Genomic DNA, 15,016 nt, shown 5'->3' on the forward strand with positions numbered 1-15,016 from the left:
GCTTGTGCCTCACTGTGCTACTCTGAAACAGTTTCCTGCAGGCATGGTTCAAAAGTCATGTTTCCCTTTCAATTCTTTGCTGTAAGGGAGAAACAAAGACCAGGGCAGTGCTATGTTCAGGGCTATGGAAGTTCTTACCTATGTTCTGTTGATACCACTCGTGAGTGAGGTGTGCAGAAGTTTTCCTTCGGCAGCCTACAGGACTTATGAGAAATAAAGTTTAAAGCCAGCTGAATGGAAATTAAAGGTTCTCCCAGCTAGAAGCCAGCTTGAGTGACTTAAGGCCATTTTCAGTCTTTACTTATAAGCCATTGCCATGGATCCCTTCCTGTTAGGTTATCTCACCTACATAAAGTAAACAGAATAAGAATGCTTTCAGTTTACGGAAATCACAATGGAAATTCAAACATTCAGAGCCCGGATATATGACACTTCTGGTTAACCGGATGCAGTTCAGCAAAAGAAGTAGAGCCACCAACCTTGTCTATTTGTGTGTCTTTGTGGTTATTAATGTTTAGTTGATTCGTTTACACTAAAGTGATTCACTGTACCGAAGGTTCCCATAAGACAACTGGATGAACAATGAAGGAGCTACAAGCACAACAGAAAGTAAAACTGTGTTGTTTTTTCTTTAGTGATAAGTTGGTTAAAAGAAACCTTTAACATGTTTTAACAGAATAATTATTGGCAGCAAAACTAGATGTTCCATTCCGCAGATGGCCATCAGTACAATACTGTTTATATGATGTCAGGAGCATAGCTTTATAAATTTCCTATGGATGTGGTTTACCTTCAGAAGTACTTTTAAAATTTTAGGTTTCATTTTTATTGTACATACTTAGCATATGCCACCTGCTACTGTGATATACTCAGGAGCTGATTTCTGTCATCAAACAAATTAACAAAACAATTGTTTCTCTTTGTTACCCTTTTATGGCTACCTATAGTAAGGCAACCTGCAAATGATTGCCAATTGCCAGCATGAGATAGCACATCATTATTTATTTTTAATGCTGTATCTTAGACATGTAGACTGACTCATCTTCCATTTCTTTAATTGTGCTCCTTTGACCCATACTTCCCTCACTCTCTCTCTCCACCAGACCCACACATGATCTTAGAAACTGTGTTTTGTGTGCATATGTGCACAATGACTATCATTCACCTTTTAATAAGATTGAAACCTTACCACTTATATGAATATGGAGCATTCCATGAATGAAGTAAGCCAGGAGAAGAAAGACAAACACTATATAACATTGTTTCTGTGGGGTTTTAAAGCAACTAAACTCCCAGCAATTGATAGCTTAATGAAATTATGCAGTTAGTTCAATATGTACATCACCTATTTTTTTTAATTTTTGATTCTAGTTAATCCTGAAGAAATAGTGCTTCACGTATGTAAACCTGGAGAATTTCGCTGCAAAAACAAACACTGTATCCAAGCTCGGTGGAAATGTGACGGGGACGATGACTGCCTAGACGGAAGTGATGAGGACTCTGTCACGTGTTGTATGTACACCCTGAAATAATCTGAAACTATATTTTCCTGAGTGAGTGGGTGGATTACCAAAAGCAGCCTATAGCATATCTGAAAATATCTTTGATGTAAATTTGATTTAACTTTCTTTCCTGGTGGCCTGTGTCATAAAGTTAAGCTACAGATTACCTCCTTATATAGATGTCAAGATCTGTTCTCCTCTTCTGTCTCCATCCTTTATTATGTCTGTGAGAATTCTGGAAAACCACAGTCTGATGTTTCTCTAAAGGACACATTGGGGATCTTGCTTATAAAGACATGGGATGTCAAATTAACTCTCTTTGAGACTGAATTTTGGGCACATTCCCCTCCATTGACCTTGAAAACAGGGACTTGAAGGAAATCCAAGGAGATTGGCATGGATTTGGAATGCATTCTTTTAAACAGAATCTGTACTTTAATTCCCCAGCCACCCAGACCCGAATAATCACACAAAATTTCTGTGTGAATTAGGCTTCCATCTTAAATTAACTCAACGAGTATTCCTCTGCAATTCCCAGTAATTTCTCCCTTAAGTAAGTTCACTTTCGCCACTGCTCCACGAGTAGTTCTTATGGGATCATGTCCATTTTATTAAAACTGTTGCAGGACCTGTTAGTCAAGAGGGCAAGTGCGTCAAGTTATAGACTCAAGAGTATAACTTTGTTTTTATGGAGTCAAATTATATGTAGCCATACAGAGGAAAAAAAAAAACGTTTCTTGCTTTCCTTGTCTGTGACACTGAACTGACAGCAGTTTATGAAATTTAATATAGTTTCCCACTGCCTTCTTATGGAATTATTTGTAACCACCAATAAACTGCAGTACAGCCTTTTAGAGATAAGCATCCATCTTCTGTAAGTCCTATATTACTGTAGCTTTCAATCTATAGTGCCACCATATGTTTCTTCATCTGATTCACCTAATAAAAGATTAATATCCTCTTTGGAAGATATGGTTGGCTGTAGCATGTCTGAAGGCTCAACTCCAAAAATAGATTTTGGCCCTGGAAGAATGTATAACTGTATAAACCTATAAGTGTAGAGCAAGCGTCTTTAGCTACCTGCTTGAAGAGCATCCTTTTTGGGCATTGCAGTCATGCTGAATAACATTTCTTTTCAGTTGTTTTGCGGTCAATAAATCAATATAATCATAACCCAATGTAGAGGATTTTTCTAGACATAAATCCCAAAATCTCTTACATAGAATTTCTTTGATCCTTTTGCTGCCTATATTTCAGTAACTCACTGCTAACTAGAACAACTGTGGTTGATTCTGCATTTCCTTTGCTAATGGAAATAGATTAGAGTCTTGAATTCACTGAGTGGATTAGGTGAAACTAAAGCTTTCAATCTCCCTGCTTCTTCCTTGCTAGTCCAGGGTTATAGAATTGAGCACAAAGGTCCTTCAGAAGCTTCACTACAGCGTGCAGTGCGTAATCTTGCTCCTTTAATATGTTGACCTCTGATATGTGTTTGACTTATTTTTTTCATGGACTTCTATACTTGTTAAAGTTCCTAAAACACCTAGAACATTTTGAGCATGCACAAGTACTGAAAATATCTTCACAAATTCATTTAATACCTTCTAATAATAAACCTTCAGTCTGTCACCTCTTCCCAGGTCCTCCCCATCTTTTTGACCACTCAACTATGTGTGTAGGTTTTCAATTTTTTAAAATAAATTTTACGTTCCTCAAGTGAAAACCTTCCATAAAGTATGTCAATCACTCTATCATTACAAATACTTAAAGAACGTGTGTTTTGTGGGTACATATTATAAGTAAGTCCATTTGATACGAAGCAAAATGAGAAAATGGTAACTTTCTGTTTATAAATAAAACTATTACAGAATATATTTTCATCTTAAAAATGTACAACTACTTCATTAAATAAAAGAATAAAATAACATTGAAACTGTGAAACAAATATGAAAGATTACATATTAAGAACCCCAAAAATACATTTAGAAGGTTAATATCAAATGCCTCCCCACTGTGATTAGATATTGGAGGGTTAAGGCTCAGCTGTGTATCACGTTATTTATTGCAGTTGCTCCTATTTTTAATATTGCTCATTTTTAATTCGTTCATATTTGGAAAGAACAGGATGACACTGTGCTATTAAAATTACAAAGAATCTTATTTTTAGTATCAACTTTATACCACAAATAATCCATTTTTATTTCTGTCATTTCTTTTCAGATCCCAAAATAGACTGGCTATTAAACATGCACGATTATTTAATATTTTAGGTATCTGAATGAATGTGATATATATGTATGTGTATATGAAAACAGTATATGAATATGCATGAGTAATTATTTTGAGATATAATTTCCCTGTTTAACATTCAACCTCGAGGTTGATGTCGAATATATAAGCGTTCTTTAGCTGAGTGACAAGTTCTGGTAACCGATGAAGAAGCAAACTAAGGAATGAAGTTGGCTTGAGTAGAAGCTGGAGAATGGATTTATTTCCTTTTGTTTCATATTTATTTTATTTATCCCATCTATCAAGATTAATTTTGAGCAAAGTCTAAAATATCAATGTTTCCTACAATAATTGAGACAATTAATAACAGATTCAGAGGCATTTATTATAGCATAATATTACAATTACTGAAATTGCTTTGCAACCATAATTGAAATATTCATAACTTGACTTTCTTTCCTCACTTTCCAGTCAATCATAGCTGTCCCGATGATCAGTTTAAATGCCAGAATAATCGTTGTATCCCCAAGAGATGGCTTTGTGACGGAGCAAATGACTGTGGGAGCAATGAAGATGAGTCCAACCAAACCTGCGCAGGTAAAAGTCTGCACAGACATGTGATTAATCAGTTTCCCATCACTTCTGTAACACACAGGGCAAGTAGATACAGTAGCTGAACTTTGTTGGCATTGACAGTCTGATTATTGCCATGGTCAAGAAATTTAGTGTTTGGTGCTACAAAGGCCAGATTACAAATGGTGTTTTACTAATCCTTGACCACAATCCTGCTTTCCAAATTAATCTGGCACTTCATCTCTTCATGCTGGCTGTCCTGTTGATCAGCATCTCCTTCAAGACTTGTCCATGCTAAACCTTCCTAGGCTTCAAATCCTTCTCGTTAGCATGCTGTGATCCTGGCCACCTCCCAAGAAGAACTATTTATTTTATCCTGAGAAAATACTTAATTTTTATTTTTTTCTACTACAGAACACCTTTGTGAATAGTTTTCTATTCATGGAACATTATTTATAGGAGGCAGAATTTTTTTCCCCTGAATGAAGTCCCATTACGACTAAGAATATTTATATTTCCATGTAATCCATGTCTTTGTAATAAATCATTGATTCCCTAGCCGGCCTCTTATTGAATAGAAATATACAGCTGGTGGTACAGCTTGCAAAAGCGTGCCAGAAAGGTCATGATTACTAGGTAAATGTTGAAAAATGACACTGGCTAACAGCAGCCCAGTGCACTGTAAATGATGAAGAAAAGCGAGTGTGTGGTGATACATATTGCTATAATTGGTGAAAATTGTTTCTTGAAGGAGGCTGAAGTGTTACAGCATACGGGTTACACAACACCTGCTTCTCCTTTAGCCATTATAAACCTTCCTAAATAAATACAAACTTGTAACAATGTAGGCTCATTGACCTAAAGATTTGTTCCTAACCTCGTTTTTGGCATTGACTTTCTTGTGCAAAGGCTTGTCCCTCTCTGCCCTATCTTTTGAGCACATTTTTTTGAGCTCTATTAGACACTGAATTTGTTACAATTGTAAGAAAAGAACTTCTTGCTACGCATAAAACAGAAACTATAAAAGCAAAAGGAAACCATTTCCTACCATGACTTAAGACATCATATGAACAGACTTTTCCATTGGTGAAGCACTTGCTCACCCTCTGTGGATGAGTAATTCTCTTCAGCCTTGATTAAAACCTCTAATCTTTGGAGGAAGTGAATTATTAAATTGTGTGTGTGTTTCCAAGACTTCCTCAAACAAAAAGAAATCTCAACACCATGACGCCCACTTTCAAGAGCTTTCATTTTTCAGATGAAATGGAGCTCCTGCATCTTTGTGAGCTCTGCCTGAAAGGCCCTTACTCCTTGGACTAAACTACACTACACACCAGATTATCTTGAAATTTATGTGCAGCCAACTTGACTTTAAGAAGTTCACACTGTATATGACTCTAATTTACAATGAAGCATTTCTGCACACCAATGTACAAACTAATCTTTTAAGATTACGGTTTAATTAAAAGATTTTGCTTCATTACATACTGAACATAAACAGAGATGTTTTTGCCTTAAAATAGGAAGACACTCATTTTTATAGTAGAGTACCTGCCTTTTTTATACTAATTACAAGTTTTGCTTGTTTCCATGTGATTTATAAAAGAACATTTGCATGTGATGAGCTATCAGTAGTAGTAAAAATGGAAATACTTCTATGTAAGAGTCAACAAAGCAATCAGTCCTGATTAGTGTGATTTCTGTGGTTCTGGATACCTATATATGAAAAAATAAAACACAGCATATTGAATGCCACTTTGAGTTGAGTTCTTCACTGCCAGGTCAGTACACGCAAGTCAGTTTACCCATGGCAGCTGGTGTCACTGCAGGGTATGCGATGAAGTGGAAATGAGAAGAGCAAAGAGAAAAATGAACATCTCCCTTGCCATCATGAAGTTTGAGAAGTGGGGTTAAGCTATGACGTACTTCCATTTCATTTCCCCCAAAGAAATATACAACTCAGGTGGCTTAGCACACCTGGACAAAGTGACCAATTCCTCTAAGCCCTCTGTAGAACCTGAAATCTAAGTGTATATGTGAAGATGTACCTGAGGTGAAAAGACTCCAAATAGGGATACTTTTTCATGATGTCTTCTTCCTCATCTCTTTACATAGGGGCTGCTTATATATCTATGTGAATCTTCTCCCACCAGAAACCTGTTTCCTATTTTGTTCCTTTAGGATTTTCCCACATCCAGTAAATATGAGTCACAACACTGATGACTGAATGATCAAAAGTACATAGTACTTATATTTATAGACAAAGATCAAGACACATAAGAATATATGTCAGCCATCCACTGTCATGCACACTGTTATTATGCATCATGTCAAGTTGAGCCACTCTGCGCTTATGCTGTCTAGTTTTATGTTGACTGGACATATGCCATATTGGAAGCAAGAACCTCAGTTAATAAAATGCCTACCCTAGATTTGCCTGTTTTACATGCTCTTGGGAGATGACTGATGTGACAGGGACCATCTCACCATGGGTGATGCCAACCCTGGGCATATGATCCTGGGTGTTAAAGAAATGAAGCTAAATAAGACATGGAAAGCAATGTAAGCAGTGTTCTTCATCGAGCACGGCCTCTGCTTCAGTTATTTCTTCCAGGTTTCTGTCTTGAGTTCTTTCCTTTTTTTTTCCTCAGTGATGGAGTATGAGTGGAGAGCTGTAAGATAAAATAAAGATCCTTCTCAAGTGATTTTTGGTCTTGGTGTTTCCTCACAGCAACTAAAAGTCAGGATTATAAGAAGAGCAAAGTATTGGGAAGAATTCCTGAAGGAAGCAATGTTAAACCACTGAAATATAAGAAAAATATCTAAGTAATAATAAAATTCATTTTCAAAGGAATGTAAATAATCTGATTAAAAACAAGTTTTGGCAAAATTATGGGGAGAAAGAGCTGTCACATATTCTTATTGGTTGCATAAATTGATGTTTTACATTAGGAAAGTATCTTAGTGAGGGTTTCTATAGCTGCTATGAAAGACCGTGGCCAAAAAGCAAGCTGAGGAAGAAAGGGCTTATTTGGCTTATACTTCAAGATCATAGCCTCTCATAGGGGAGATCAGAACCAGATCTCAAGCAGGGATGGAACCTGGAGGCAGGAGCTGATGCTGAGGCCATGGAGGGGAGCTGTTTACTGGCTTGCTTCTCCTGGCTTGCTCAACCTGCTTTCTCATAGAACCTAGGACCCAAGTTTGGCATCACCTGCCTTTGACTGGACCCTTTCTGATTGATCAGTAATTAAGAAAATGCTTTACAGCTGCATCTCATGGACGCCTTTCTTCAGCTAAGGCTTCGTATTCTCTACTGACTCTGTCTAGTATCAAGGACACACAAAAGCAGCCAGTACAGAAAATGTTAAATTCAGTAAATCCCAAAATGTATGCATGTTTATCTCAGGAATATCTATTTTCCCATTGTAGTTAAAAGCTGTGCATAGAAAAACCTGGGGAAAAAGTTATTCACCTGAGATCTATGAATAAAAAGCCTCCAAACCAACTCAACTTTCAATGAGTAAGATAATTGATAGATTTGTATATTTGCCATGCGTAGCTAGAAAAACAAAGCTCATACTCAAGTGTGAAAAAGAATCAATTTTCAAAATATCTCGTACATAAAGAAAAATATACACATTATTTACAAGAAAGCTAAACTGAAACACAGTTCTATGTATCGCTCATAAATTCCCGTGTAGTCTTTAAAATATTCCTGGACATAAAAAGAAACTAAGGAGTCAGGCCTGTCAGGGGGAAGTCAGTGTGTGGGAGAGACTTCATGGTCCATAAAATGAGGCTATAATACAGGTTTTTAAAAATACAAAGCAAAATACTATAGCAAATATATAGAAATAAACTGGATGTAGCTGTACAACAGAGACAAGTATATATTTGGTTGACCTCTTTGTGATAGCAACATTTCACCAGGAGCAAATTGCCAACTGGTAGCTTATAGGACTGGAGTAGCAATGGTCTAAACCCTATGAGCTGGTTAGAGAAGGCACCCAAAAGAGCAGTAGCGCATGCACAGGTCACAAAGGAGCAGACCCAGCCACACAGAGAAGCTTTAGTCTCTCAAAAATACAGGTTCTTTTCTGTCTAATTCTCAGAGAATTTCAGAGGTCAAGAGGAATGACTGGTGATTACATTTGAAATTCACTTTCCTGTAAGTAATGCTAATAATTCTTACACTTTCACCTAGGCAGTCCCAAGTCAACATTTTCTCCCATCATTGAACACTAATTGCATTGGACAATATTCTATTGCTCACATCATCCAACAAATTTGATCAAATGCACATAAAGCAGGTATAATTACATTAAAATAACCAATATATTAAAACCAGACATTTTACAAGATAAACTCTAAACGCTTCTGTCTCCTCATCTTTTATAGTGCTAAAAATAAGATCCAGGTATCCAAATGCTGTACCATTGAGATACATGTGCAGCCCTTGGTTTTTTAAGTTGAAGTTTTTAAATGTAGCCCAGGTTAAATAACCTTGAAGTCATCATCTTCCAGCTTCCTCTTCTTAAGTACTACAGTTTACAGCGATGAGCTGGTATATGTTGCCTAACCAGAATTCTAAACAGAAGTGACAAAGGTGATGTTCCTGACTGTTCAGTTTGAACAGTCTCCTCCTCATCCAGAGCTCATGCTTTTGGGTTTCACTGAGATACACGATAGCAGTGATTAACAGGAACCCTTATACTGTGGGGGAAAACTCTGATTCAAGTGCTAGATAAATAATTCTGCAGAAGACACTGATAATTTCCTCTTTAGGGCACTATTTGCCATGAAATTAAAGTTCTTTGGGGTCACGGTGTGACATCACCTGCAAGCTAATAACACATGGTGCAAAGGAGGACTGAGAAGAAAAACACTGTGTTGTCTCTGTTTGAGTCCATTGATCTGAAGTGCTAACTCTGTCAATTTGATTATGTCTCGAAGGCTGAACTCAAAGGCTTAAGGAATAAAATATCTTTCTCCTCTGAAATTAGTTAAATTTCCCTGGAAGGAAAACGAAATACTTTTCCAGATCAGAAGGGATAGTGAATTCAAGCCTTTCCTAGTCTTAATCTTTCAATAACTATGTAGAAAATTCTCAAGTCAATGACTACAGTAGGTCCTTCAGCTTCACAGCAATAGTGAGGGCCACACACATATGCCTCTGTCATCACAATGGTCATTAACCCACTATATAAATTAGCCTGAGACAGAGACCCACATTGGAGCACTGAACTTAGCTTCCAAGGTCCAAATGAGGAGCAGGAGGGAGAACATGAGCAAGGAAGTCAGGACTGTGTGGGGTGTGTTCACCCACTGAGATGGTGGGCCTGATCTAATGGGAGCTCACCAAAGCCAGCTGGACTGGGATTGATGGAGCATCTGATCAAACCGGTCTCTCTGAAGGTGGCTGTAAATGAGGGCTGACTGAGAAGCTAAGGACAATGACACTGGGCTTTGATTCTACTGCATGTATTGGCTTTGTGGGAGCCTGGTTTGTTTGGATGCTCACCTTCCTAGACCTGGATGGAGGGGGAAGGAACTTGGAATTCCCATGGGGCCGGGAACCCTGACTGCTCTTAGGACTGGAGAGGGAGGGGGAGAGGTAAGGGAAATAGGAGGTGGGGAGGAGGTGGAAAATTTTAATAAATAAACAAACAAATAAATAAATATTCTTTCTAATAAGAGCTACCAAAGTTTTGCAAGACCCTAGGGAGAGGCTGATAGGAGAGACTGTAGTAACAAGACCATGAAATTAAAGACAGTGGTTTTCATAAATTTAATAGGTTATGATTACGGCAAAGTTGGAATTAAATGGAGATAAATCACCTAATGGTGTTTTCATTTAAAATCATGAGAGAGTGAAATACAATAGAAAGAGAAGGAAGGGAGAAGGGAAAAGCAAAAAGGAAAGAACAGGAGAGGAAAAAAGGAAGAAAACTAAGTACATTAAGAAAATGGGAAAGGGGAGAAGATAGGGAGAATGAAAGGAAAGGACAATGAAAATGAGGAGTCCTTGTGAAGTTTCTATTAAAACAGAAGGGGAAGACACTTGGTTGCAACCACTGAAATATAATGGAGATATGTAAGAGGAAATTAAGCATCTCCTTCACATTCTAGCCTTTTTCATCAATTAAACCAAAGCCCACACCTTGGGCATATGCTCTTGCATTGTTTTCTGTTCCTTAAAAAAAGACACAGTTATATAAAATCAACTAAGACCTTCATTGAATTTATTTTGCATGTTAGTATTATAAATAAAGAAGGCTAGTAATATAAGGCAATAACAATGGTAATTAGAAATATTTAATGTTATTTAAATTGAAAACTTCAGAACTTCAGACATTTGTTAGAAAAAATAAAATGTAGCCGGGTGGTGGTGGCACACGCCTTTAATCCCAGCACTCGGGAGGCAGAGGCAGGCGGATCTCTGTGAGTTCGAGACCAGCCTGGTCTACAAGAGCTAGTTCCAGGACAGGCTCCAAAACCACAGAGAAACCCTGTCTCGAAAAACCAAAAATAAATAAATAAATAAATAAATATATAAATAAATAAAATGTATTAATTTACTACAAATAATCAGTTTTTAAAATGCAAATAGGTATTATCTAAATATTTTGATACTTAAATCCTTATGTGCATAGCAAAATGTACATTGCAATAACATCCTTAATTACTCTAATTGTAGGTACTATAACTCCAGCCCATGGTGTCAAACTAATAAGTAAATTTTAAATTTTATTTTTAAGTAATCTGCACAATATTTACTAATTCTGATCACACAGCCATGAGCATATGTGTTTGTATACCTTTATAAGAAGACTATTTTAAATTACTTTAATGTAGTTTAGCATTCAAGGTATTCTTAAAAAACCAAATAAAAACATATTTTTTTTCTAATATATATGGAAGAAGAAATCTGTCATTAAACGGTTCTCTTCATCAATATAGATCTTTTCCTCCCATTCTCAGAAAGGCATGGTGATTGAGATAATCCCATTCAAGACAAATTTCTGTTTTGAAGGAAAAAGAAAAACATGAAAATGAAATATTAAAAGTAATTTGTGTACAGTACCGAAAGGCGTAGGGTCTGGGGAAGAGCAGAAAAGCGAATCACTTTTGTGCTCTAGAACTCTGACCTGACCAATAGAAAGGATCAAGCCCTCCTAGGAGGATTCTGTAACTTCAGCTTGTGTCTTTTCACCACAGCAAGCAGTTTTGCATATTCCTGCCCATTACAACTCTGAGTACAGTTATCAAAGAAGCTATGTATCAATTTATACAGCTGCACAAGGGGTCCATGTAAAGTCTTACGCTAGCTACATGTCTTAGACAATATTTCTGTATTTCCACTTCACATGGAAAGTTCACTTAGAAATGAAGAGGTAAATACAAGGCAAATGTTAGACAAAAAAAAAAAAAAAAGACAACTAGGAACCTGGATTAGAACCTAGGGACCCTGTATGCCTACAAGCTTCTCTTGGCATTACAGGGGAAAATATTTTTTTCTTTTTTACCAAAAAAATGCTAGAATTTTTTTTACATTTATTTCTTTTAAAACAATACTTTCTCATTTTATATAGCAATCCCAGGTCCAGCACCCTCTCCTCCTCCCAGTCCCCCAACCTTCCCACCACCCTACCTCCATTCACCACTCAGAAAGAGTAAGGCTTCTCATGGGGAGTTAGCATAATTCCTTTCTATGAGGAAGTTGGATGAAATTGAATTCAATAACATTTTAAAAGCACATGATTGGAAAGTTCTTAGAATAATGAGCTATCTTCATTTGTGGAAATTTTCAAGATGGTTCATTATTTTAGCAGCCAGTTTCACTGAAAGGCAAAGTGTACCTATCTTCAGAGTAGACAGGAAGCTAGTTTTTCAAAGCTTCATCTAAAAAATCACTAAAAAAATGTTGTATCCTGAAAAAGATAGAAAGAAAGAAAGATAGATAGAAAGAAAGAAAGAAAGAAAAAGAGAGAAAGGAAGCTGGACTGCGGTTGTACATGCCTTTAATTCCAGCACTCAGGAGGCAGAGGCACACAGAGTTCTGTGAGTTAGAAGCCCCCCCAGTCTACAAGAGCTAGGTCCAGTAGGTCCAGCAAGGGCTGTAACACTGAGAACCCTGTCTTGAAAAACAAACAAACAACAAACAAAAAAATGCATCCTGAGAAAAGAAGCCATGCCTTTGAAAGATTATGGAAGGGAATATGTGGGAGAGTTTGGCAGGAGGAATGGGAAAGGGGGAAATATAATTACATTAAAACATCAAAACCTAAAAATGTAAAACATAAACAATAACACTTATATTTTAAACATATATTGCACGTTCCATTCCTCAAAAATTCTGTGAATTTATTCTTTGTCTATAACCTGATCTTTACAGCCAGAACGTGCCAGGCTGACCAGTTCTCTTGTGGAAATGGGCGCTGCATTCCCAGAGCATGGCTGTGTGACAGAGAGGATGACTGTGGGGACCAGACAGATGAAGCAGCATCCTGCGGTAAGTTGAGAATAGTTGTGCTTTAGTAGAGATGTGGCAGATACAGCGTACTGGTGCTATATTTCCTTACAGCTATTTTTATATGAATAAGATTCAAGGAGGCAAATGCATTATTCATTGCAGTGCTTTGAACATGACTTTCAATGCCTGCTTCAGAATAGCTCTCATTCAGAATAGGTAGTTACAATAGCCTCAGTTAACAGATCTCATTCAGAATAGATACAATACCCTCAGTTGAAACACATGGATCCAGACATTGCAGATTGTGTTAGAACGTAGCTATTAGAAGGCCAAGCAGACACTCTTTTGTTAATCTTGGAACTATTAGGATTTAACTTGCAAAACAAAATTGTGTTTTGATTGACATTTGCAGCAAACAACGAGAGTATGTTTGCTGTTCGAATGTGGATGACGCATTCTGGGAGTAGTAAATCATCGAAACTGAGATTAAGTAGTAAATAACAAATGTGAATTTCTGTGAATTCATAGAATTCTGACTGCCAAAAAAAAAAAAACTGTGTTGATGGTATCCTTCTCAGTCACATATCACTAGATTTCCAATTTTCAAAAAGATCTCTTTTTGACAAAGGATTTGTTGTTGACAAAGTTGCACATGCAATTATTTTCTTTTGTACATGTAGATCTGTGTAAATTCCCTTCCCAGCGGTGGGTAGTGAAGAGACTGCAAGGACTATTAGATGCATAGTTTCTCAATGAGTCTTCATGCCAATCTGTTGGAACCCCAATATTACCCATACTTCACACATAGAAGAACGGAGACAGACCCTTCGGCCACATGCTTGAGACCATGAAGTCAGTACATATTGGGCTATCTTATGAATACAGGTGCATTTTAAATTAAAACTAGTCATTCTGGAATTGCATTGATTTGGGTATGAGGCATGTATGTAAGTAACAATACTCTAATAGACTTTCTGAACATATAAAAATCTCTCAGAAGCTTCCTTCTGTTGTTTTTACATCCTGTTGCCATACCATTTTGTATTAGACAACCAGGTATAGAACATGTTCCTAGTAGATTGTCAGCTACTCACCTATTTTGTCACTCCAACCCCTTCAATATCTTATAGACATCCAATCCGTAGTCATATGTATATGAATATATATGTGCATAGACACATTCCTTTTGTATTATTTTAATGGATATAACATAATAAGATACCTTTAGGTTTTATTAAACAACTTTGGTGTTGTTTGTCCATCCTCCCTTCAGATCCTTTTGTATTGATCTTCCTACTCTTTGCCTACTTCATTTTCCATACCTCTTATAAAAGAAAATACAAATATATAAAGCATGAAATACATTTGTTTTTTTAATTGCTGTTATTTGAGAATTTAATGTATTCTGATCATGTGTTTTGACCATCATGTTTAAATCAAATATATCACTCATTCCTTCTCCTGCAGTCCTTTCCTGATCTCTCTGTCACCTTTCTTTCCCACCTGCATATGTTATTTTTTAAAATACACTGAGTGCACTTACTGGATCCGAATGCGCATGGGTGTACAGTCATCTATCAGAGCATAGGTAACCTCTCAGGGGCTGTGCTCTTGAGGACAGCCCACTCTTTCTGCTTTTACATCAAGAGTTGTATATAAGAAGCTGATCAAGAAGCTTTGGGAGAAACAACCTCCCTTTGTAGGAGAAATTATATTTCTGTGACATAACATGGCCTTTCACTGAATTCAAAATGACAAAGACTGATACCTAATAAGAAAAAGGAAACAACATCCAAATGGTATTACCCATGCATGTAGACTATATAGCTCCTGTTTCCATATTTCATCAGAACTAAACTGCTTTACATTTGGTCTTGGAATAGAGGAAATCCCCAAAGGTGTCAGCCTTTGCAGAAGACTTCATTCTTGTATTTTCACTTAAGTCTTAAGATCTACCTCTGGCATGTTTAATAACTAGTGGTTTTCATGGAAAATAATATTAAATTCAGATTTAAAGTGTGCAAACACATATGATTATATTTGCTTCTGATAAAAATTAGAATCTACAGACAATGGAGAGGAATTTTCATTCTCACTGGAAAAGTGAGAAGGCAGGAAAAAGTATATAAAATGAAGGTAAAAAGAATAAGAGCTGGTGAGGAAGGATCAATGACTTAGGAGGAAATAAATGTGGAGAGGAAAAAAGAAGAATCACTAAGAACAAATTAGAATAATG

At 36.8% G+C, this 15,016-nt stretch overlaps 1 protein-coding gene across 1 annotated transcript in view; it reads left to right on the forward strand.

Moving 5' to 3' along the window:
- Window positions 1-15,016, forward strand: part of Lrp1b (LDL receptor related protein 1B) — a 1,777,071-nt gene that overhangs the window by 1,090,011 nt on the left and 672,044 nt on the right. The window contains exons 16-18 of the mRNA XM_041674488.1: window positions 1,372-1,512; window positions 4,203-4,328; window positions 12,703-12,819. Of these exons, the coding sequence (XP_041530422.1) occupies window positions 1,372-1,512; window positions 4,203-4,328; window positions 12,703-12,819 (384 nt within the window). The remainder of the gene's footprint in view (window positions 1-1,371; window positions 1,513-4,202; window positions 4,329-12,702; window positions 12,820-15,016) is intronic.

Source organism: Microtus oregoni, unplaced genomic scaffold, assembly GCF_018167655.1.
Source record: "Microtus oregoni isolate MIOR12 unplaced genomic scaffold, Mior012 000025F_ref0000491, whole genome shotgun sequence".
NCBI classification, from domain to species: domain Eukaryota; kingdom Metazoa; phylum Chordata; class Mammalia; order Rodentia; family Cricetidae; genus Microtus; species Microtus oregoni.